Raw genomic sequence first — 27,053 nt, 5'->3', positions numbered from 1 at the left:
TTCAGTATGCCTTCCAATAGAAGCAAATAGAACTTTAGTGACTATAGTAATAGACACAGAACAATTATAAGATATTTAGAAAAATTTTAGCAAAGCTTCTTTGTTTGTTTAAGGTATTTTTAAAAACTTTCATGATATACTAAATCTTATATGGATAATGATACTAATACTAAAAATGATAGTTAGAAATAAATAATGACATTATATTAATGATAATAAAACTAATAAAAATAATAATAATAACAATACGAACAGATAATGATACAAATAAACAATAATTATAGAAACAATAATAGTAGTAAGAGGCAAAGTAAAAATAAAAACTTGAAGTATTATTACAATGATATAATGATAATAAAAATATTACTTAGTAAAAGCATAATTTATAATTATGTTTACTATTTAGATGTGTCATCACACTACGATATGTTATTCTGCAATGTATAAAATATCGATAACATTTCCATTTCACTCATCATATGATCTCTAAATATAACAGCTATTACAAATTTTTCTCTGTTAGTTTTACATGCAGAAAAGAACAAGATGGGTAGGAATTTTTTTTTTTAATTCTTTCGTTACATTAACAAAACATGATAATTAAGTACTATTACCTTTATTATTGTTTTTGTTGTTATTATCATCATTTCTTTTGTTTTCATAAGTCTTATATCTATTCCCCTATAACTTTTTATCATTACTATTATTAGTTTTATTACCATTATTATTATTATTAGTATTATCACTATTATAAGTATTATTAGTATTAATATTATTATTATTATTAGTATTAATATTATTATTATTATTAGTATTATTATTATTGTTATTATTATTATTACTAAATAAGTTATTAATTATATTATTATAACTATTTTTATTACTATCATTATTATAATTACTATTATTATTATTATTATTATTACAATTAGTATTATCATTATAATCATTATTACTATAATTATCATTATTATTATTATTTATATTATTATTATTACTATTATTATTACTATTATTATTACTATTATTATTATTACTATTACTATTAATATCATTACTATTATTATAATTGTTAACATTATTATTATAATTAGTATAATAATAATAATTATTATTATTACCATAATTATTATTAATGTTATTATCATTATTATTATTACCATTATTACTATTATTAATTTTATTATTGTTATTAGTATTATTATTATTTATATTATTATTATTTTTATTATTGTTTTATTATTATTATTAATATTATATTATTAGTATTATTTATCATCATTATTATTACTATTTTTATTATCGTTATTATTATTGATATTATTATTATTATTATTATTATTATTATTATTATTATTATTATTATTATTATTATTATTATTATTATTGTTATTATCATTATTATTATTATTATTATTATTATTATTATTATTATTATTATTATTATTATTATTATTATTATTGTTCTTTTTCTTCTTCTTATTATTATTATTATCATTATAATTGTTATCTTTATTATTTTTTTTATTATTATTATTATTATTATTATTATTGTTATTATCATTATTATTATTATTATTATTATTATTATTGTTATTATCATTATTATTATTATTATTATTATTATTATTATTATTATTATTATTATTATTATTATTATTATTATTGTTCTTTTTCTTCTTCTTCTTATTATTATTATCATTATAATTGTTATCTTTATTATTTTTTTTATTATTATTATTAATATTATTATTGTTATTATTATTATTATTATTATTATTATTAATATTATTAGTATTAGTATTATTATTATTATTTTTATTATTATTACTATTTTTGTTATTACTATTATTTTAGTAGATGTAAAATTGGGGTTTTAACTCAGTAGACCTTAGTTGAGATTACCCTATCTCAGCTTTGCTTAGAGTCCATGGTTACGCCATCTAAGAACATCTGAGGTTGGTCCAGCGGTTATGGTCTGAGACCGGTGGCTCGGCGAACCTTCCGCTCGTTGCATAGGTTAGCGCTCTCTGTCTTACAGCGTCTAGCGCGGTATGCGACAGGGTGTATGGTGAGTCGGCGGTTGCAGGGGTGAAGTAGAGTCAAAGATAATGTCTCTTAATAAACAGCGTCTATGAAACGACCATCGTCCAACTTTTACAGACCGTCATGCACGATGAGCAAGTTAGTATCGACAGACGCAGCTCTGGACGATATACGGGTTATATTTATAGTTGTTCCATTACAATTGTTTTCTTGCTCCAAAGATCGATAGCTAGCAATTGACTTGCACCAGGATACAAATAATTGAAGGTAATGGGTTGAGTGGACAACTCATTGCAAACCATATATTTATCAGGATAAACTTTGCGATTAGTACCAGAAAGACAACGGCATGAGTTTTCATTTATCCTGGAGCAGGGAGGGGAAAGGGGATTTTGTTAGAACATAAAAAGTTGCTCTTCCCCTCTATCGCTATTTCTATTTTCAGAGGTTTGAGATTTGATAAAGTCTTTTCAGGCTGGCATGCGAAAATCACTGAGCTTTGACAAATGATTCCAACATTTTTCAGACTGTTACATTCGAAACTTATATAAAAAAACCAGCTGGTTTGTGTACTAACTTGCTGGATACTCCCGTGGCGTTAAATACTTTCATAACCAAGAGCTAAGAGCACTTGAGAACTAAGAGCGATGTTTCCTGCCAGAGAGGCGAAGGAGACAGTCTCGAACTTAAGCGCTATATTATTAAGACTATAGTTCATAGCTGCTCCTGTATCTGTTGAGATGATAACCTGCAATCGATTGCTGAACACAACCTCATACTCCAAATGGCCTCCAAAACTTGAAGGGTGGAAAAGGCCCCTACCTGTTACCAGCTCAAAGCCCAGAGATATGCAGTACTTTGAGCGATTTTTATTAAAAGCGTTAGCTACACTGGTATTCGGTCCGGTGGTGACAGCTGTGGAAGATTCAGATCTGAGCCGGGTCAAACTGCCAGGATCTACTTGGTCATCACATCCCTGCATCAATTAATCTGGAGAGATTCTATGAGAGGGAGTCATTAATAGGTCACGCTTTGCCCAGTAGTTTCTATAGAACTGCTGTAAGGTCTTCCCCACTCGTAAGAGTCACATCATAAACCAAGCGTACGGTGCAAGGCATTACCGTATCAGCTAATTCTGACACAAAAGGTTAGCTATCGAGCTTACGGGCGAGGTTATTGATGTTATTAACCTCTCACCTCGGATAGCGTGTCGCGTCAGTACGTCCATTGTAGGATTAAACTGTGTACCATACATGCTGGATTGAGAAGCTATCTTGGCTTATGGGAGATCCAATATTTGGAGATAACCGGACGCTCAAATAGAGGTGACAGTAATTTTTTTAAGAATGTAAAAGTTTGAAGCGAAATGGATGAAGGAGGGGGTATCAATTTTCGAATTGGATAGCAGAGAAAAATGGGCAAAAATTGTAGATGAAAATGAGAAAAATGATGAATCGGTAACTAAAATCATAAAACCAGGTATTACTGCAAATCTGATTCTTAAGAAAAAGGATGAAGGATGAAGCTTAGATAAGTGAACTGAAATGGATGTTGGTTGGCTTAAGGATGTTTTCCATAAAAGTGTGAGAAATGCATATAATGAGAATCCAAATGTTGTCATAAATCCTGAAGCGGCGGAAGGAAACTTTGATTAAAAAGGTATGGAATCAATTAGAGTTCGGCTTTGAGCGTGATAGTAGGTATGGTAGACCCAATTTATTTATAACTATTGCAAAGAGTAATGGTGGTTGGCCTTTGCACCTAACGTTTAGAAACTTAAAAAATTATCCCATCAATGAAAGAGGAACTATGTTTAAACATGAAGTTTAATAAGAACCTTAAAGAAATGGTTGGAGGGAAGAAAAAAGAAGGTTTATCGAGTAAAACGATGTCATCGGGGACCACTCTAATATAGACCCACTAGAAAACTTCAAGATCTATATAAAACTCGGGACTGAGGGTATAGATATCTTATTCCCAGGTTTAACGAAATACCACTCAACTCTAGCCATGAAAGTTATCATGGAGGAGTTAACGTCTCTATTCTTGACCCAATTTTAATGAAAAATTTGTGTACGAACCAGCTTCAACTCTTTCAAATTTCATCTTGAAAATATCAAATGTCAAACAGACGGATGAGGCATCTATATTCATATAAGGTATTTCACGGTGTCCGAAAACGCTTTCTGAGACTGACACACCATCATTCAACATTAACGGTGGTTTCTCGTTTAGGTTGGTTGAAAGAAATGTAATACTAACTTTTTTCTGTGGAATGACTCCTCTAATTCCATTATTTACACAATCGCTATAAATTTTGCGGGAAGCATGGCTACTGTGGCATGTGGTGTCTCGATGATTATGCTTTACTCCAGCAATCTATTCATGAAAGCCTTATACAAGTTCCATCTTTATTATACTGCCAGGAGGGCTCTGTGGCTTTTGGGTGTTGTGCTACAATTGATAAGATAAAAAAAGAATTTGGGATCCGAAATGAGAGTGAGCTACAATCATGGGCATGATGCTTCAATGAAAGACGCTTTGTGCAGGATGGAAAAACTGGCGACTATTTCATCATTTACGTGGCTCCCGGACACATCCCAGAATTAACAAATGGTCTTCTAAAGTTGTTTTCAGAGCTATTTCGTCAGGTTAGAATTATTTTGTTCTATCTTCCATTTTAAACGTTGAAAGAAAGTTTTTAATTTTTATCTATAAGAAAAAATTAATTAAAATGTTATTGTAACTTTTTTAAGAAATAATAACTTATTCTTTAAATAATTTATATTTAAAAAAAAACATTTAGAAAAATAATTTTAAAAACAAAATGTATTTTAAAAATAATTATTACTTAGTAAAATTAGCAACTCATTTTCTCCCAACGTTTAAAATTAGAGATAGAACAAAATAATTCTAACCTGACGATTTCAGAAAGTATAAGAGGTTTTTCAATATGTATCCCGTCAGAGCAGTTTGCTATTTGCAGAACCATTGCAGGCTCTACAGGCAATGCACTGGATGCTTAGGCGGAATTTGTAAACGCTCCTGAAGTCTATATTGAACGTCCCAAAGACTTTGGTGCCAACATCACACGCTTCAAAACTATATTATTAAACGCCAACAGTACTCTCAATTTTGCCCCTACCCCAGGTCTATATCTGATTTCGAGAGACCTTAGATTAAAGACCAACCCCATTCAAGAGCACAACAATAAGCTCTTCAAAGTGCCACCGCCTGCTATCGGTCTTAAGACTGGCATCAATGGGATGAAGAAAAGGTATATAGATCCGGTATCATCTGATAAAGGGTATAAAAATCCCATCAAGCCAGCCGCAGGAGATAAAAAGACCAATACTGTTGTTAAATGGTCTGACGTTGAGCTACCAAAACGGAAGTCATCAGACGAACAGCAGATAGTACTCAGCGCCTTAGTCATTGGCGGTTTAGTGGCTGTCTTGCTTGGTCTCGCTGTTTGGTACATTACGCACTGAGTCAGCAAAATTAGTTTTGTCCATCGTCGAGCCCGGTCCTAAAGTTTGAACGTCTCGAGCACGAGTATAGTTTTTGCGAGGACAATCACATTATTATCAGCCTTATGGAATTTTAAGATTACCTGGACAACACAAGTCTTAGGCCGCATTATCCTCCATGGTTTATTGTTTGAATCCCAGAACGGAAAGGCGACTGAGTTTTCGAAGACGGAAGCATCGAGAACTGTGCTAAACCTACCCTGGAAATTTGAACCACTAGAATCAACGGATTCACATATGGCTGGAACCATCAGAATCCCCGGAGACGTGGATACAACTTTTGAAAGCCTTATCCGTGAGCACTATGAAGTAAGTATCGGTAAGACTAAAGTGCAAGTGGCACTTATCAAAAGGCCTCTAGGAATATAAACGATGAGTAACCTAATGGTTTCTCATGGCATGGATAATATAGTATTACACACCAAATGAAATTGGAAAAAAATCACATCCATAAAATAAGTCTAGCATAAAATATCCGGAGAAAGGCTCTATCCGGCGTTGCCCCCCATTACGAGCGTGCCATTAATTGCACCATCCGCGCAATCTGTGATATCACTGACAACACTATCAGCTAAGGATCGGTCTGCCCTGAAATTCCAGATGGTCCTCCAGAGGATATATAGAATACAGACGCGACCGGCGCGTACGACTTCTAGAAAATGGAAATGTCTTCGAAATAATTAGCTTTGGGTATTCTTCCAAATTATTACACAAGTCAGGGCTGATATACCGATTGCCAAGAAAAACCATGGGATGACATACAAAATCAAAGCAGCTCGACATCTCTATCACCACAGGTGAATATTCGTGTAGCGACTTATCGTCTCTAATTGAGGTGCGATCGGATCTCATCAACTTTAGAAGAGCTTGCACCGCCCCTGTTCTCATCAGTTATCTTGAAAAAGGAGCTCCTTTCTTTTAACGGGAGGATCGCCATAGCACTCAGCTGGTCTCTTATGAGTCGGGTGACAGCTGTGTATCTCTAAGCGATTATCCTTAGGCTGTGCTTGATGTGGCGCCCACTAATAGAAATCATGCACTGCTTGGACATTCGTGAGTATATTTCTTTTTCTGTGATGCCGTCGTCGATTATGAAGACGCACTCTTTGCCAGCCTTTGTTTTAGAAAGAACCTTGAGAGTTTTCTGGACACCGAGGTAAAATGTTTACAAACTATAATTTTGATGGTACGAGAAAGTTTACCGCCCAGATTTTATTACCAGTTAGACCAGTCTAATTCTGACTGGTCATTAGGCCCCAATTGAAGTTGTTTTATAATGATAATAATAACTACATCATTGCTAGCGAGTTGTCTACCCTCGCACTTGACTATAAGAAAGCAGTCGCTGGCGGTGTGTATTGTAGCGCAGTGGTCAGCCTTGAAGTCTTGGTTATCTCTTACGTCTTGGAGAAATCTAAATTTATGTCAAAGACTGAGGTAGGATTTGATATGCTAGACGCTAGGATGTTGACTGGCTACCTGATATTTTGCGAATAGGGTTGGCAGATGATGGTGGACAAAAAATGGATCCCTGCCAGCTTTGCTCCCGGCGTTTCAAAAATCGACGCGAGATACATAGCATGCATAACGGTGGCTACTATTGTAATGGCTATATTCAGCGTCTTTGTGATTGCTGCTGCTTTCACTGGGAATCAAGTAGTAGCACAAAAACCCTCTGGGAACGAGACCAAGAATGAGATAAAGTGGTATAGCAAAGCCATGGAGGCCCTCACAAAGAAGCAGCAAGATTACTCAAGAAAACGCCCTGAGAACCTGGATAAAATCAACGATCGATGGATAAGATATTAGCTTCAGCATACTTTCGTCTTTTTGCTAGCCCCTCACTACATACCTCGCTGCCAAGATTGCTTCAGAGTCTCGATTTGACGACTATGCGATGGCTAGCTATCTTTACCGTGTGGTGATGAGAGTTAAAAGTGAGGAACCCTACGAAGGTATTCTGAGTCATCCTAAACCTGAATGGTCAGATTGCAATAACGTTAGCGATGGTGAGAGGATGAAAGACTACGGATGCGTTGCCGCAGCCGCAGTCGCCGGGGTTATCATAGGATGGTGCTACTTGTCGAGTGCAAAAAATATAAGAAATAAGATAAAATAAAAACGGACTGACCCGGCCAAAGACTTTGCCGACATATTGGTGAAACTCCACTCTATTCTCATAGATCAGGTCTAACAGTTTATGTTGTGGGATTTCTTTGAGCTTTTCTCCGAAAGAAATTGGGAAAGCCGTGAGGCCAGTAGACCATATTTGCTCGCTGATCCCGTTAAAAATTAATTGCTCATATAACGGATAAGACAGGCATAAACCTTGATATTAATGTAGAATGGGATACTGATAGCACCAATGCTGTTAGTGGGGTGATCGTTGCTTACTATGATGACGTGCACACCTGCATCAGCTCACTAAATCAGTTTCGCAGTCACCTAACTGAGCTGGATTTGAGCCAGGAAATACTTGATGCTACCAAGAGATGTGATCTGGTCTGTAAGCATAAGCTGGAGCAGCAAACCGAAGAAAAATAATAAAGTGGCAAAAGAGGCTTCAATATCATCTTATTGCAATAGCGGTGATTGCGACGATAGTGATATTAGTGTTAGCGGTGAATAAAGCGTTCGCAATATTGAAGAGAGTGAGAGAGATAGAAGCATGGCTGACCGAGTTCCCTTGATCAATATTTAAGAGATCATTGTTGTCTATCTCTCTGGGGTCGCCAGAGCGCACTGTTAACATGTGAGCTCTGCGCACCTCCACTCCCGGAATCTCACAGGCCCTTCGCCGACTTCCTGTTGGAGTTTCATTTGGCTCATAACAAGTTATCGATGGAAAAGAGATTAGCTTCAGTGTACATTAGTCCAAATGGGTACTAGCACGGTATGCTTGCCATCTAGAAACTCGCGGCAGCCGCAAAAGTATCTGAGAAGGTTGCTGGTGAGTTATTAAGGAAGATGTCAATTGGCAGATCTTTTTGCCAGCCCCTCACTTCATACCTAGACCTAAAGTTGGTGAGAGAAAACCTAATGCGGTTACTATACATACTGCATGACAGAGTAGGCTGGCACACTTTTAAATATACTGAAGTGGTTGTCAATCTCATCATTCAGAATGAGGCGGTGTAGCAACTTTTCAGAAGTTTTTTGTAAACCAAAGTCTTTCTTATCCCCTTAAGTTTCCGTTTATTTTCCGTTCTTATTCTGAGCCCAACGAACTCATGGATGAGACCTACGTTGCACTAAACCTTGAACTTGCCCATTACTTTCTTCTTTTTCACGTCAAAGCATATGTGATTCTTTGGGTACTGGCTGTAATGTAGAGATCGGCTTTTTCCCGCACATCTTTAAAGAGATCGTCAGTCTAAACCTCGAATATCAAGCTAAATATATATATGTACAGAAGCTGTGCATTCAGACCATACCTAGCTTTGATCTGACCATACCAGAAATCATACATCAGGTGCTTCAACAAGTACAGCTTGCCTGAAATATATATATATAAATATATATCAGCCTGTTCAGTTTCAGCCTCGGTGTGGTTTGGATGGCCACCAGGTCACCATTAAATACTCAGTGCGATAGGTACGCTGGGTCGGCGACAAACCTCCGCAAGCAATCCGTCTTGCTGGCTTGCACGAGATTCGTAAATTTTCCATTATCTTACCAAATACATTGTTGTTCGTCAGCTTAAAGAACTCTTTTTTTAAAGTTGGAGCTAGCTTTTTTCCTCAAGTCGGTGTTCATCTGTATGGGCTCCTGCCTGAATTCGATAGCTCAATAGATTTTTGTAACCACCATCCCAAGCAATTTGAAGGTGGCGACAGTGCACGACAGGAATCCCTAAGATTTCAGCCAGCTCCGGCTGGGTCCACTCGAACCCCCTAACAGGCAATGACTGCATCATGCCCCACCCATAAATTATGCCAGCTTCGAGGTTGGGTATATAACTGTTGGGCTTGGTGGCATCGTGGTCGAGACACTCTGGTTGTTTGCCTCGGCGAACATTTTTGAAACCATTGAGACACCTCTATGAATACTCTTCTCAAAGAACATATTCGTATCGATGTAGATTAAATGCTCAAACGCGACCCCAGTATTTTTCAGCTTGGCATCCGACGCCATTCCTGCTGAGGTGAAGTGGTGGGCTGGGTCAAGATCATAGAGCTCCTTCAATGAGTTCCTAATTTTTTTGAAGACGTCTGCCAGCAGTGTTACATCATTATTCAAGTAGACGCTGTGATAGTCGCTAAGGTTTTTACATCTAGGCGTGCTCCAAACATCTTGCGCGTAGATATTGTCTCCATCTAGCTCGTGTAGGGCTTTAAGTTGATTGGCTTCTTGCTCAGTAGACAAGTCTCATCAAACCAATTAAAGCTGTCAACGTACTCGTAGGGATAGACCCTTGCGCCTCAACAAATCTAGTTTGGCTCCTGTAAGAACTTTGTTTGTGATCCTCCAGTTTGAGATTATCCGACGGTCTTGAGTCAATAAATTGCAGCTTCCCGACTGAGAAAGTCATGTACTTTTGCATGATGTTGGGAATGCAAGTAATTTCTTCATTGTTTAATTAATTTCTCTATGTCTTTTTCGAGTGCTCGCATGATGATATGCCCATTATATCCCCTCATGTTACAGAAGACAGCCGGGAGTTTGTGTTCTAGTGCTCGCTTTCATACTTTTTGAAGTTTGAAGAAGTTAATCATATCGGCTAGCTCAGCCTCGAGGCTAGCCATGAAGTGCTCCACCGCGCTCCCTCCACCGTAAAGTCTTAAGTTTTCCCATCACTAGCGACCTTTAAATTATAGTAGCTATATGGGACCAGCTTCAATTAGAATAGAGTCGAACTCTTTTCTGAGTAGGCAGTCCTCTGACGTATTTTTCCTATGCCTAGATAATCCTTGCGGTGCGCCTCCAGGAGATCTTATCTCATGAAGACATATAGGTATTGGTGGCAAGGCTGCTTCGTCTCTATACATTTACTCGTTTGATAGCACATCGCAGCAAGATTCTTTATCCAGACATAACGTGTCTTCTCAGAACAGACCTTATCAACTATAAGCAAGAGGTCAATAGCCATGCCTTCTTGCTTGCTGAATGGATTGGATACAGTCCGTTCTTCCGTCCGAAGATGTCCGACGATAGCTCAGGGTTTAGACGCTCAAACTTTCTAATATCTGTGGCATTCCCCGAGAAATCAATCCCTATAAAGTTGAGCTTCCCCAGATATTGATTGTGCTAATTCGGGCGATAAGTGTCGAAGCCTACTGGATATTTTGTAGAGATTATGGCCCACTTAAAGCATCTATTATCCATAAATTTTTCGTTGATTAAGAAGCGCTTGTGTGTATAGGGAGGTGTATTCACTTAGCTGAAAAAGCGGTACACGGCAGAGCCACTGTATAGTGAATTGCAGCTATATTATTCACGAACTTTTCCAGCCGCTCTATGATTTTTTCCCAGGATCTCGCTAGCATCTCCACGATATTATTTTTATTAAGGATGGGTGCAGCCTTACTCCGTAGGTAGACGAATTTTCTGACATTACTTCGTATCAAATCATGACCATCATTATAGACGTCGCCAAGTCTAAAGCCTTCCTTTTCAAGTTCAACTTCAAGAATTATTGAAACTTTCCGCCTTTCCTCCTCAACCTCCTTTTCCAACAATTCACAGATGCGTTGAGTCATGCTATTCAGGAGCTTGAGCGCATCAGACTCTAGATCATTACCTGGTGGGACGATGGCTATGTAAGTGTTGATTAGGTCAGAACAATTGTAAACACCAACCAACGGCACCCCTTACGCTGTCTCTCACACAGGCTCACTTCCAATCAGCCCTAAATATTCCTTCAGCTCTTCTATTTCTTTTTTGCTGAGCGTCTGTGCCACAGACATTGGTTTTTGGTCAGATATTGGCTTAGGGTTAGCCTGTAAGATAGGCTATGGTCTTTTGTGATTAAGCTGACTCGGGTGACTTTTGGTGCAGGTTATTTTATGGGTTTTGGCGGTACGGTTTCTAGATCTTGTGGTAGGAAGGCCTTACAAGCATCCACAAACTCCTTAAAGGTTATAACTTTTTCTTGGAGGTCCTTTTTATGAACAGGTTCTGTGATGGTTATTCAGTATCCAAATAAAATCTAAATGGATCTAATCTCTATATGGAAATATATACAGCCCACAGATCAGCGTCTCAGGCATTGACTCACCATATAACCTATTGCAACCCATGCTAGACGCTATAGGAACAAGAGCGTTGACCTAGTGAGGAAGGCTCGCCAAACCACTGGTCACAGTCTCTAATCGCTGGGCGTTCCTCAGATGGTCTAAAATGGCCTAACCATGGGCTCTAAGTTAAGTTGAGATAAAACTAGATAAGCTGAGGTCTACTGAGCTAAAACCCCTATTTCACATCTACTACTTTTGTTATTAATATTACTATAATTTTTATTAATACTAAGTTTGCTATAATTGCTATTAACGCTAAAGTTAATAATATTAAATGAAATATGTTCATCAATGCATTGTTTTATTGTTTGTTTTATTTACGTTGTATTAGATGTTGTTATCTCATGTAGAAATAAACAAAATGTTTCTTAAAATTATATTTTTAAATAATTTAGTAGTTATCTTATGACAATTAAAACTTTCTTTTTTTTAAACATAGATGCTGAACAGGTGGAAATTGGTTAGGAAATTTTTTTATAACTCATTTGTTGTTTTACTTAATTTTTCTAACAAGTTGTATCAGTGCAATAATAAATTATTAATTGCTGCAGTAATACGAATAATGCTAGTAATACAAACAAATATAATATTAACAATTATAAATAATAACAACAAGCTGCAATAAAAATAATAATCAAAAAGAACAAACCAGGTAATGAGAAAAAAAATTATAATGCTTTAAGTTAAAATGATTATATCAACGCCAATGACAATATTTTTTATTGATAACAATAATAACATTATAGTATCTAATAATGATAACAATAATAATAATAACAGAAATGATAATAAAATAATAATGATAATAATAATAACAGTAACAATAATAATAATACTAAAATAATAATAAAAGTAATAATAATAATAAAAACAATAATGATAAAAGTAATAATAATGAAAATGATAATGAAAATAGAAACAATAACAATATTAATAGTAATTGTAATAAAAACACTTACAACAATGATTATAATAATTTAAAAAAAAACAATGATGCATCAAACTTCAATCTGTTTATAACTGCTCTCTTTTGATTGAAGAAGTAGACAAATTCGTGAGTGACATTCTTGCGAACGAATTGCAAGAAGAATGGTATAGATATGCGTGTCTTATTGGATTGGATGATCCTGTGATCACTGCTATCAAGGAAGAAAATAATACTAAAAACATTGACAAGATCCTCCTTTGCAATAAAAAACTTTATCAACAAATGCCTGGAATAGAATGGCCTACTATACGTAAAGCACTTAATGCCATGAGTCGTAAAGATGTTATAACAAAATGCATTCGTTCGAAGAAATTGTGAGATTTCTTGATCTTATATTTGTTTATAATTTAACTTCGATAAAAAGTTTATGGAAATAAGAAATGCTAAAGTCTATCTACCGATTTCTTCTTTTAGGCCGGAAAAGAAAGGAAGGAAAGGTACGTTTTCTCTAAAATAATATTCGGCGTTGAAAGAAAATCTTTGATTATAACCTGCATGATATTTAACTTTTAGCTTCGAAATTTATTTGGGATTTAAATTCTTTCTTCGGTTACAATGCCGAGAGCGTGACAAATTTTGAATTTAAGTTTTCCAAACAACCAGAGAACGTCAGGTATTCAAGAGAAAATCTTTCGATTAAGATGTCCAAAAAAGAATTTGATAAAAAGTTGAGAGAATACTTTAAACGAAACTTTAAAGGCAAACTTGATCGAATCATCGAACCTATTGTCATCAACAACAATGAAATAATGGTTCAGTTGTTAGATAAACTGTGTAGCACATTAAATCATGGGTCCTCTGGATTATATTTGGTATGTAAGTATAATCCAAGCCACCACCATTTTCAGTTTTTTGGGTGCGAAAATAACATGAGAGAACTTCCAGATCGCGACTGTTTCCTTGCTTATATGCAAAAACAAAATGTAATTTTATTTATCCAAGTAGCAAAAGGATTAGATAATCCTAGAGCTGAATTAGAAAACTCGTTCTTCAATGCGACTTTAGTTTATTTCATGAATAAAGATATCTTGGAAAATAGCAACGCATGCACCATGGCGTTTGTTGCTGCTCCAGAAATTAAGCGAGAAGACTTTGCTTCTCCAGAAAGTATTGATGAAGATTGCATAGACGAAAATCTTTTTTTATTTCTTGAAGAAATCAGCGATGAAAAGAAATTTTTTGACTTTGTGAACTCTAGGATTCGTGAAATTAACAATGAAATGGAGCGAAAGGAAAATAATAACTCAGATATATTTGAAGCTGTGTGTAGTAGAGTGGTAGCATATCTTGCAGCGGTTAAAGATTACATGCCATGTTTTTTACGAGGTGATGATATCGAACCAAGATTTCTACTTTTATATAAAAAGCAGCGGGAAGCATTAGAGACACAAAAAAACCACATCATTATTACTGGTCATTATGGGAGCGGGAAAACGTTGATGGCTATGCTAAAACTTGAAAGAACGCTAGACAAGTCCGATGAAAACTCAATTATATATTATATCTCCTACAATCCGCTTAGTATAATTGATAGCTATATGAAAAACTTTGCATCTCCTAAAATCTCAAGGAAAAGCATAAATATTTTGCATTTAAAAAAGCGTTTATCAGATTCTTTAAAAGAACTGAGAACACAACATTCGCATCATAAACTGCACATCATCGTTGATGAATACAACGGAGAGGAGTTAACTGAGGAGGAAGCAAGAGAAATAAAAAGTTTGTTAGATAACGAGTTTAAAGATAGTTTTTTTGTGTTGATTCCTCAAACAATGAAAGCCACCCGCACACTCAAAAGAAAAAATATCGAGTACAAAACTCACATGTTTAAGGAAACTGGAATGGTTATCTTTGAACTCCCTTACACCATGCGCACAACTGTGTCGATAAATGAGCTTATCAATGTTGCCGAAGAAGTTGTTTCAAAAGAGGAAAAGAAACTATTCTTGGGTAAAGATTTGGACAGACCATTTTCCGAGTATACTGAAGAACGAGCAGTCAACACAAATAATAGATTCCACTCTCAAAGCAACAGCACTATTAATGAGCGTGACCATAGATCAGACTCGGATGAAGAGTCCAGCAACTGCTTAGTTTCTTGCATGTCTAATTTTCCAAGTCAAATCTGTAATTGGAGTAAAAAGTCAGAAGATAAGAGAGGCTTGCTTAACAAAAGTTCAGACTTGGATAAAAAAACTAGCATCAAGCCAGGCTTGAGTAACGAATCATGCCATGACGAAACTATTTTTTGTGAGCCTGATCTAGATGAAGCATTAAGGATCGTAAAAAAATCTTGGTTCAATGTTTTTACTCGATCAAACTTTCATGTGAAGTTTACATATGGAGATAAATCCGATCTCGGTCATTCAATTGACCATGAAAAGCCGGTCTTATTAAAGTTTATTCCATCAAACAATCCTAAAAAAAATGCCTTTGCGTTGTTTACTTTGTGCGAGAAGATTAGAAATAAAGAAGGTAATGATTTATCTTTGGGTGTGTGTAACGGAACATTGTATGCGATTTTAAAGCATGAAGGTAAATTTTGAGAATTTAATTTTTAGCATCGGTTTACATTTTGGTTAACTGTTTGGCTTTAGGTAAAAAGGTTATACTCTGCATGGATGAAAATGATTGCGAATATATTGCGAAGGTGATTAGTCTTTCTAATGATAATGAAAACGTGTACGTTAAGTATGCTACCCAGGGAAGTAGCTCAAAATGTGTTAGGGTGACAGATAAGGAAAACGTCGTGAATCACTTTTTAAATGAAAAGTTGCTCATAACAGATGTAAGTGCTTTTCGAGGAATGGAATGTGAAAATCTGATGGTTGTTCTTGACTCAAAGGAGTGCGCACTTTATCAATATGTTGTGCAAGCAATTGCGAGATGTACAAAAAACCTCACTATCATTATGTTTTCCAAAACTGTAGATAACCGAACGTTAAGTGCAATTGTTAAGCAGTGGGAGCAAAAGCAAGTAGTTAAGACGGAGCTGTTTGATGTAGAAGTCCGTGTAAACAGCAGTAATAGCTTCTACGGAGAGATTTGCCATAATGATGAATCATTTCGTTACAGCAAAAGTGATAACAGTGATGAGGCTCACAAAAAAGGAAAAATCAACAGGTTTTATTTGCATTCATTCTTTTTCAGTCGTTTAAAATTTGCATGTTTGTTTGCGTATAAATGTAAATGTATACATGAAGATATAAAAGTTATTCTAAAAAAGGGCATCAAAAAGGGAATGGCCGAGGAGGCAATATTCTTTTTTTTCTATTTTCACTTTATATATATATATATATATATATATATATATATATATATATATATATATATATATATATATATATATATATATATATATATATATATATATATAGATAGATAGATAGATAGATAGATAGATAGATAGATAGATATATATAGATATATATATATATGTTACTTTTGAATTAAAACAAATTATTTTTTGTAATATTTAACTAGTGAAACAATCATAACGCGGCAGTTTCGTAATGGAACTTTATTGTGGGCATGCGCAGTAACAATAACTTTTTCGGTTAGATTTATTTTAAAGCGTGAAAACCGCAAAAAAAATTTGTAAAGCCTCGGTCTGATAACTTAACTTAATATACTTTTTTATAAAAATGGCATGTTAAAGTTTTGTTTTCTTAACAAGTGTTTATTATTACTAGCTTTCAAGAGAGAAAAATAATAAACAACAGAATTAGTCAAACTTTTAAAAGATCAAGAACTTTGCCTATTTTTTTGTTATGAAGTTTAAGGAAGCCAGTAATTCTTCATAAATAAGTACTTTAATAAATTTTTTGAGAAAATCTGAAATGTTTAAGAGAAAAAATTAAGGTATTTAAAGAGTTTGTCAAACTTTGAAGAACCGGTTGTTTTTTTTTTTCTATATATTTTTACAATATTTTTCGTTAAAAAAAATTCGTCTTTTTCCCTAAAATTTCCATTTTATTATAGGTACTGAACAAGATGTAAAACGTAAAGTATAAAAACTAAAATATATCGAGTTAATAAAATAAAATATTCCTTACTGTTCTAACACCACTAATTGAAATCCAAAATATAAAATATTTTCATTTATTTTTTTCGGAAATATACAATATATGATATATATTATAAAAATTTCTTACAAAAAACATTGAAATTAAGTTGTAATGTTATATTTTGTTTATAAAATTTATATGAAAAACTTCACAAAGATTTTCTTTTTTTAATGGTTGGTATGATTTTCAAAGCTTCTGGGGAGTTTTTGATGTAATCTTCAGAAATAATACTGTTGAAAAAAGAAAACAACGACAACCCCAAATACGTACCAGCATAATATCTATTACCGTTTCATGTTGAAATGTGAAAAAGCGACAACTCATCTTCAACTTTTAATAACATCGAAAGACATAACACGCCAAGTTTTTTTTTAACTGCCTTCTGTTTTTTTCGTTTATAAATTGGTTAACGATTGCAATTGAGTGTAAAACTTTAAAACACAAAAATTGTTGCATTTTTGTTTTGTTTCGTTTTTTTAATGTCTTCATTTCTTATTACATCACTGAATGCTAGCCACTTTAATTGTACACCTCCAAACTGGCTAAAAATTGGCTCCTAAAAACTGGCTACAAGCCTATTTTAAGTTGGAGGATGTTTCGCTTGTGTGCAAGTCTGTTTGTGTTTACAAATAAAGTTGTTTAAAAACCTCGTTTGTTAATGCAAAGTAAACTTTTTTTAGGTACATCGAAGATCGAAAGAAGTCCGGCAGAGGTAAATCTAAACATATTATCTTTTTTTAACTCGTGCTTCACTAAATTTAATAACGTTTAGCAATAAAAACAATCTTGCTTAAACTTCAGAATATAAAGAATATCTCGAAGCACCATCAGGTTTCCTACGAAATACTCCACTTCATGATGCCGTCGTAAAAAACAAACTCACCAAAATAAAAAAACTTGTACAAGACGGAGCAAATGTAAATGTCAAAGCTGGCTCTTTCGGGTACACACCTCTCCATTTAGCTCGCTCATCCAAATGTGTTGATTTGTTACTTAAACTGGGTGCAGATTATAAGCTCACCGACGATCTTGGAAGAACACCATTAAAATTAGCTGAAATCGATCACAAAAGAAAAGTGATGCAAATGTTGAAAACGCATGAAATTATAGGTTAGACTGATATAGATTTTAATGACTGATTTTCATATTACTTGGTTGTTGCAATTGGGTTATCTTTGTTTTTATCTTTTCTTTACATTTCGCATGAGTTTTTGAAAAAGCATAATGTGCTTCTATATTATTTTCTTAAGATGCATTGAAAAATGACCGAGATCAGGATCTCCGAGACCTCTTAGACTCAACAATAACCAGTGAGGTCACTCAAAAATGCTTCGATTTGTGCCTAGAATTAGCTTCCAAAAAGAACAATCCTATATTTGTGGGGTACGTTATGTACAAATTTCCGACAAACGTTTTAACAATCATACACGAGTCACTTCTAGCAAATCGTCATAATGTTACAGCCATGCTTTTGTTATGTTGGGCGGCAACTGAAAATAATTACAGACTTCTAGAGATTTTACTTGAGAACCGACCACAATCTTCGAATATGGATTTGAATCTCTCCGATAAAATTAAGCTCGCATTAACAGATAATTCAATAAGGTTTGTTTAACAAATTTTTTAATGTTATTTCATATATATATATATATATATATATATATATATATATATATATATATATATATATATATATATATATATATATATATATATATATATATATAAATATAAACGCATGTGTACATATATTTTAATCAAAGCTGTTTTAAACAGATCAGTTATTACGAATAGAGAAATTCAACCCGAGTTTGCTGTTAGTCTAGCGTTACAGAAAAAGAATTTCGAAGCTGCATTTCTTTTGTTAAAAGTTTTCTTTTCTGATGAAGCAAAGAAGAAACTTAAATGGCGTGGGTTAGTCATTAAAGAAATTCAAAGCAATTGGTTGGTTTATTTTGTAGATTTTGAAGAAATTGATTTAAGCGTCAACAAGCTTTCGCTACTAAAACGAGAATTGTTTGAGTTACCTCACCTTGTTTCTTTGAATATTTCGGAGAACGGACTGAAAGAGTTGCCAAAAATCGATAAATGGGGTCCTAACTTGAGATATCTTGATTTGAGTAAGAACAAGCTTTCTAATTTAGAAAACTGTTTTAATGGAGCCAGCCTGAGAGTGTTAAATATGGCTGGAAACTTTTTAAAAGTTGTGCCATCCAGCATTTGCAAAATTAATAATCTGGAGACTTTGGATTTGAGAGATAATGTGGAAATTTCTTCGCTTCCCGGCTTTTTAAATAACAACAATTCTCTTAGGGAAGTACTCGTTAATTCAAAGGTAAAATTTTGTCGACAGACTTTTTATGCTTTACTATTATAAAAGTTAAAGCGATGCGAAAATAAATGGCCAATTTAAATATATATTTCAAGTTAAAGCTTTGATAAATTACAAAAAAGTATAACGTTAAAAATTTAATCGTAGCTTTAGTTGTCACTAATTTAATTTCTTGAAGGGCCGTGAGAATTGATTTCAGTCTTTTAAAGTATTGATTTTGCCTTTATTTCTTTTTATTTAAAAATCAACATTTTTAAAATTATTTCTATATATATTTTTATATATTTTTAAAAGTTTTTCACAGTTTTTACACGAAGTTCTTGCTTCCTTTCTGTTTATGCTTTATAAACCTGAAGCTGCCTTTTCAAGTTTGATAAACGTCAGGAAGTGGGACAAAGCGTTTTAGATTTATTCCTGTGTCCGTTTAGTCAAGAAACGGCATATCCGGTGTCATGTCAATATTTTACTCCGTTAAAATTTTACTGCGCAGTAAATTTTTAGCGTTATAATTTTACTGCGCAATAAAGTTTTAACGTTATAATTTACTGCGCAGTAAAACTATAACGTTAAAAATTTACTGCGCAGTAAGATTTTAATGTTAAAAATTTACTGCGATTGTTTTTTTCTTACTGTTTCCAAGAAAAGAAGAGATGTTAAAGTTTGTGGAAGGGGCGGGTAAAAATATACATGCTTTATATAACTAAGGAAACTTCAATTTTTCTTCCTATGAAACTCTTATTATTTAATGCATACATTAAATGGTAGTTTACTTTCTAGGCTAGATTTTGATTCACTTTTTTGTGTAAAGTTATGCATTTTCCCTTATCCTTAGCATTGGAAAATTTTACATTTAGAAACATATATCAAATATGTTTACCAATAACTAAAGGCCATAAATTATTGACGTATATATCTGACGAATGGGTTCAGATATACTTCAATAGGACTGCATATACTTCTAAAATAACATGAAAAACAAATGGAAACAACAACATTTTATTTCAGTATAAACTTTTCTCACTTTAAAGTTTTTAGTGACAAATAACATTAAAATGATTATTGTTTTTATTTTCTAAAAGAATAGCATGAGATGTTAGTTGGTCAAGTTTAGTGGAAGCCGGATATTTCAGCCATGTTAGTTTTTGTCCTGTGAATGACCACACCGCTTTATCAATTCCAATAAAATTTGCAGTACCAAGAATCTCTACATCTGTAGCCCATATACCATCTGCGGCCATGCAGCTCTTGGTGAGATAACTTTCCGCGTCATCACCTAAATATCCTGATAAGAGACTGGAGCAAGGTTTTGTTGTCATGTGTTTCACAACCAGATCACAAACACATACATGTTGACATTCAGAACCTGACAGCAAAAACGAAATTGCTCGAAAAAAGCTATTTCCATGCGCTTTGCGTGCATGCATTTTCACAGGTACATCATTTTCTTTTCCATCAATAAGATCTGGCATAACAAATATTCTGAGAGCAAGTTTTTCAGCAATTTTCTGGCGAATATCTTTTGAGGAATGTTTCATTAGGTTAAGGTGGCGTTGAAATTCATCTTTATCACCACATTCTAAAGATAATTCAGACATTTTTGAATTACTTTCCTTTTCAACAAATGGTTTAAGATGATGTAGAGAGTGTTTCTTTTTCAATGTGTTATTCCCTTTACTGTTCCTTAATAAGCATGTAGAATTTGATAAAATATCAAGAATCTCATTTAGACCCAGCCACGAGAAAGTCATTTTTGCACCTTTCCTATCATCTCTTTTAAGATTTCCTAAAAGTACTTTCTGACCAACACAATATTTTGATGCTGTTGCATGCTTTCTGTCATAGTCAATTTTTTGTTTCTTTTGTGAACAAACAATATTGTTCATGGCTTTTTCTTCAATTCCTCTTTTCATTTCTAAAGCTTCTTGTAAAACCTCTTTATCACATACAGGATTATATTCGTCATCATTGAGTCTATCTTTGTATTTTACATCGATTGGAAGGCAGGGTTGTCGGTTATAAATGAGGAAAAATGTTGAGTACCCCATTGAATCATGCACTTTGACACGTTGAGCAAAAAGGATTCCATCTAAAACTGACACCCAATTTTTAACATTTTTATTTAAGACCTTAATGATTGCTTTCTTAATTGTTTGGTTTTGTCTCCCTACAAGGCCATTGGCTTGTGGATGGTAAGCCGAGGTAACATGCTGCTGAGTACCTGTCATGTCATGTAATGCAATGGATACAAAGTTTTCAGACTCCCGACCTTGATCACTGATTTGTATTTTAAAGCAACCATGTCTGCATATAACCTTATAGAGAAAGGATGCTACTGATACCGCTGTTTTGTTGCTTAGAGGTTCAACTTCAGTCCATTTAGAAAAATAATCAATAAGAACAATCACAAATTTGAATCCATTTGATTCAGGTAATTGAATTAAATCCACACCAACTTGCTTCATTACTTGTTGTTCCACTTTAACAGGTTTTAAAGCAGGAGACACTTTAAGATTTCTGTTGGAGGTTTTCTGACATCGCTCACATTGATTTATATGCATTGTGATATCCTCCACTATTGAGTGCTAAAAAAACTTGAAGATATTTGCTTTCTAACAGCATTAATACCAAGGTGACTGGCTAATGCAACAGCTTTCTCTGAAGTTCCTAGACCCTCATGAACTTCTTTAACTATGTTTAATTGCTCTTCTTAATCTGTTACCACAATCACCTTCAAGAAACAAAAGTTTGTTTGTAGACATTTAAATAAAAACAATAACTAGAACTAAAAAATGTTTTAAACGTTAAAATACTCTTTGAAATTTTGAATTAGTTAAAAAGTTTTTCTTACCATGCCAATATTTTTTTGGAATACATCAATTTGTTGTCTATGATTGCAAAATTTTTACATTGCCTTTTAAAGTTTTCCTTTTTTCCTCTCTCATTTATATCTTCAGAAAACTTTTTGTCATTCAAATATTTCCTGATATCATGAAAGTTAATACTTTTGTACATCTTGAAAACGCCGAAAAAATTAACGACAAAAACTGTATATTAAAAAAGTCAGTAAAATAAAAACGATAGCAGTAAAATTCCAACGTTGAAATTTTACTGCGCCGTAAAACTTCAACGCTGGAATTTTGCTGCGCAGTAAAATTTTTACGGCAGTAAATTAAAAACGCTATACCGGACTTAAAGTTTATACTAGTTGAATATTTTTCAATAACCAATCAGTAGCTTTTATTTTTTTGAAAGCCGAAATAGCGTAAAGAATATTTGTTTAAAGTAAACTATGGGCCAATATTTAATAAGTACTGATAAGATTTTAAAATAGATTCTAAATATTTAATTTGCTGTATTTTTCATTTCAGTTGTATTTAAAATTTTAATGTTTATTGGCTAACATTACTTAGTATATGCTAGCACACGCATATACACACACCCACGCAAGCACGCACACAAATAAAATTATATTTAGCATGATTTTATAATATAGCTTTTCATTACAGGTTAGATTTAACGTAAAACTTGAAAACATCGTTCGTCGCTGTTGATCTGGTGTTGCTAAAATCTTTTTTTTTCTGTAAACAAAAAGACGTTTTATAAATTTATTTACAATATAATTATGTACAGAGAAACTTTTCTGCAATAAAATTTTGCTTTCAGTGTGTTTTACTTACATTAGCTTTTTAAATTAGCTATTTTTGTTTTTTTTTGCAATCGATGTGTGTAGCTATCTCACAGCGTTCACAATCACTTCCATATTTTCTCTTCTAAAAAATTCTTCTTTACATTATCTTTGTACAGTAAATATTAATCAAAATCCATAAAAATACTTCTAAGACCTTAAAAAAAACCGCTCACGCCTTATTTACATGATTTCAAGGAAACTCCGTCAATATCCGCTTTACTTAATATCTTCCGCACAAATCATCTATACGACGATATTCGAACGGACATTTTCAATGTATAAGAAATATTTGGACACAGGGATTTGGTTTTTCAATTTTTTATGATTAATAACGACTCTAATAAAACTTTTTGTATTAGTTATTGAAACCAAATCTAATTTTCTGAAGTTCATTAAAATAGAACTCTATAGGCGTTTGAAACAGCTAGTACTTTGGTGTGACATACTTATACGTAAAGTTGTTAAAATTTGTTTCAATCGAAATCAATTAGTTTTAATCGAATAGAGCAGCTCTGCGGTGTCTTGAAAACAAAATAGCATAAGGTTTGATCGGTGTCGAAATTTTTTTCTGAAAAACAGTAAATCTGTTTGTCTAAATATAAAAATTATTTTAAATCAAATTCATTTTAATCAACTTATTCAGAAACTTTTATTTTAATCGTTATTAATCGTAAAAAAATTGAAAAAACTATGTCCAGTGTATAGAAAAATTATACAATTTTTCAGGCAGTTCCTAATGGCCCATATTTTACAAGAATCGCAGACAGCTAACTTTTTAACAACACCACTACTCAATGGTGTTGGTTTAACTACCGGCTCTATATTGATACAGTAACACTCGTTCCTTTCGAAAAACAGTAAACATTGTTATCAGTTTATTGACATAATGGCAAGCCATATTGGATCTTTCCTTATTTGAACGTTTGCCGTTTGTTTCTTTCTAATTTTTTTTTTTTAAAAAGTTTAAAATGGCTTTTCAAGCTTTTCATTCTGGTAAGTGTATGGCATCATTCAAGTGTTTTTATGACTTTTAGCACTATAAATTTGATAGATATCTTAACAAGATATCATTGGTGAGACGATTGCTTCAGAAGTCAATGTGATTTGCTAAATAAAGAACTGACTACCTATTTAAAAAAATTTTAACATTGTTTTAGTATAGTTTATTACAATGTGATAAATTCATAAAAATATTTTACAAGACCATGTAAAATATTTTTATGAATTTATCACATTGTAAAAATACCAGGGGGAGCGTATCAAATGAAAAGGAAGATAAACTGTTGCTTAAGCAAATATTCTGATGCGAAAAGAATGACGATGACCTAAACTTGTTAAAACTGTACTTTTATCACCTACAATATAATGGCAGAGTTTGCGTGCAGGACAGAAAAGAACTTTGTGTTGCAACAGTTCTAAAACCTAATGGGTGCTTTTCCCTACTTCAAGCTCTTCACAAAGGAAAGCCAAATAAGAAACTTGCACCGATTTTATTCTGAGCCATGCCCATGTCTGTAGCTCCTTCCCGGCTGGAACCCCATACTCTTATTTCATCTCCTCGAATGCCGTATTAGCAATCTCGGCTTTCTATGGATCTGAATCTTTAGAATTAGGCAGCACAACTCCAAAATGCCAGAGACTCCTCCTAACCGTAAAGTAAAGGTAGATTCACACTCTGCTGAGGCCATGCTTACCGCGAAACTTACAACGATTGTATAAATAACAGTTTCGAGGGGGTCGTTCCACTTCCATGGTGGAAATATGTTGTTAAAGCAATAGGTTAGTATTACATTCCTATACACCAGCCTAAACGAGAAACCAGCGTTAGTGTAACTGATGGTATCTCATTATCAAAAATCCTTATCGGACTCCGTAAAATACCGTTTGTGATTATGAGTGTCTCTTCCGTCTGTTTGACGTCTGCTATTCCCAAGATGACATTTGGAAAAGGCGTAGATGGCTCATACAAAATTTTTCATTAAAACCGGGTTTTGGATAGTAGTTCTTTCCTCGCTCAAGATAACAACCATCGCTACGGTTTGGTGGCCTGTTCGTTAAACCTGGGAGTGCGGCATCTTTACCCCTAGTACCGGGTTTTATGTAGATCTTGAGGTTTTCCAGTAGGTCTATGTTAGATCAATCCCCGATGACGACCATTTCCTAAATATATCTTCATTTTTCTCTTCTCTTACATTCCTTTTGCGGTATTGGTTATATTAATTTACTGCCGCGATCATGATTCCTGCGCCAGCAGCAAGAGAAAGCCAGAGATTCTCGGCGAGAAAACCTACGTTGGCAACGACCGGAAGATCCATGAAATAAAGGCGCGTCTTCAAGCCTGTCCTCGGCTCTTTTTCCTTTTGGTTCAGGCCTTGAGGCTTTGGACCAGGCCCAAGAGACGCCACAGCTGGAGCGGCCGGTGGCACTTTAGCAAGACTCTCAATTAACTAGGCTATCAAAGTGGCGATAGCTGTGAGCACCGCACCTATCGTGATTCCTTGCTCCTGGAATACTAGGCGGATCCTTTGTTCCAATATGAGGTCACTCCTTCAAGAAGTGACATAATCAACTAGTTCGCTTATCCTTTGAAACTGGCTCTTCATGCCTTACTTTGCTAGTCTTACCCTGCCTTCAGCATCAGAATATTCACTTTCTGCTCGTTCAAGGTTATCTCTCTGCTATTCGAGTAATTTATACCTCTCTCCGATATCGTCGCAAATTTCTCCTATGCGGGATTCTCATTATCAGTCCCTTAGCTAGTTTCTGACTCCATCTTCTCACTTCGTCAGATGGTCTATCAAAGATGGTTGAATTTCCTCCGTCTTCCTTAACTAAGATCAATTTTCTAGACTGTTCGTGACTTTATCTGCATTTTCAGGAGTTGGGTTGGAAAGCGCTCTTGCCTTCAACTCATCTATTCCCTCCAGGATATTCTTTGGTAATGATATTTTTCTAGTTCCAGTAATACCCAAGATTCCTTTCACTTTTAGATTGAAATTGCTTTTGTTTCAAGCAAGGGGTTTAAAGATAACACCATCACTCCTTGCGATAGTTATAAAAATAAAGGATCTAAACCAAGTCTGGTACCCCGCTCTAATCCGAACTCGAGATGATCTCCCATCTTTTTTATTACAAACTTCCCTTACACAGAATTGGGGTTAATAACGTTACTGAGGTTCCCTTGATACCCTTATCTCAATCTTTTATAGAAGCCACCCTATAGTCCATCGGCCTTTATTTCACTCAAGTTTTCATTGATCCATTCGAAGCCCCTTTCTTCTGGAATAATAACTTCGTAAGTAGATGTGGATGGTAATAGAAGTTTGGTTTCCTCATCATACCCACCCTGTAAATAATCATCCATAAATTTTGCTAAATCTTCTCATGACAAAGGAATACTCTTAGCGATATCCATAGCACTTCAAAGATTATTGCAACGTCTCTATTAGAGAGTCGGATCATTCTCCAAATATTGTATCACCAATTAGCCAAAATGGCTTCTCTATCCAGCATGTATGGCACACAGCTCGACTCCACGAGGGACATGCTGACACGGTACCCTATCCATAGTGAAAGGTTGATAAAAATGTAAACTTTTTCCGTCAACTCTATAGCAAGGCTATGAGGGTGGATATTTTAATAGAAGGCAATAAAAATTTTTTATACTCGAATGGTTTATTAAATCACAGAATGTTTGAAGATACATGCCGCTGCTTTGCCGGTACTAATCGCCTCACTTCCCACAAGACAATTATGGTCTTTGGCGAGTAATTCGCTCAATGAGCGGCGTTTGATTATATGTATGGAGGTATACGCCAGTTCCTCGAAATCGACTTCCGCAGCACGAGCAATCAACATCTTCATGGCTCTGGGTTTAAACTTGGAAATACAGGTAATGGTGTAGCTATAAATATAATTCATACCTCGACTGGAGCCGCATCTGTCAATATAAACGTGTTCATCGTGCTTCGTTCTAAACGTTATAGCAAAACTTGAAGAGGGTCGCTTTATAAGAACCTCTTCTTGAGAGACACAGCCTTAGAAGCTACTGCACATCTAGTCACATATTTTGTTACATTGTTACCACCAACCAACCAACAACCCTGTCGCAAGCCGCGCTGAGTGCTGTAGGACTCAGAGCGCTAGCCTATGGATCATTGAACACA

At 34.3% G+C, this 27,053-nt stretch overlaps 1 protein-coding gene across 3 annotated transcripts in view; it reads left to right on the top strand.

Annotated features, from left to right (window-relative positions):
* The window catches only part of LOC149892778 (uncharacterized), a 32,035-nt gene extending 9,160 nt beyond the window's left edge, over window positions 1-22,875 (top strand). For 2 of the 3 annotated variants that reach the window (XM_090065605.1, XM_090065612.1), the window contains exons 2-12: window positions 407-550; window positions 12,252-12,272; window positions 12,853-13,114; window positions 13,215-13,237; window positions 13,314-15,275; window positions 15,398-15,923; window positions 17,548-17,579; window positions 17,669-17,977; window positions 18,118-18,472; window positions 18,644-19,202; window positions 22,706-22,875. In XM_090065605.1, the coding sequence (XP_089921731.1) occupies window positions 547-550; window positions 12,252-12,272; window positions 12,853-13,114; window positions 13,215-13,237; window positions 13,314-15,275; window positions 15,398-15,923; window positions 17,548-17,579; window positions 17,669-17,977; window positions 18,118-18,472; window positions 18,644-19,202; window positions 22,706-22,750 (4,098 nt within the window). In that variant the 5' untranslated portion in view covers window positions 407-546 and the 3' untranslated portion in view covers window positions 22,751-22,875. The remainder of the gene's footprint in view (window positions 1-406; window positions 551-12,251; window positions 12,273-12,852; window positions 13,115-13,214; window positions 13,238-13,313; window positions 15,276-15,397; window positions 15,924-17,547; window positions 17,580-17,668; window positions 17,978-18,117; window positions 18,473-18,643; window positions 19,203-22,705) is intronic. The other variant, XM_090065619.1, reaches the window with a different exon arrangement.
* The last annotated feature ends 4,178 nt before the right edge of the window (window positions 22,876-27,053 follow it).

This window comes from Hydra viridissima, unplaced genomic scaffold, assembly GCF_058129835.1.
Source record: "Hydra viridissima isolate aposymbiotic clone 2 unplaced genomic scaffold, HvirCarnegie_v1 scaffold_1, whole genome shotgun sequence".
Classification (NCBI taxonomy): Eukaryota; Metazoa; Cnidaria; class Hydrozoa; order Anthoathecata; family Hydridae; genus Hydra; species Hydra viridissima.
This window is presented reverse-complemented; position numbering and strand designations above follow the sequence as displayed.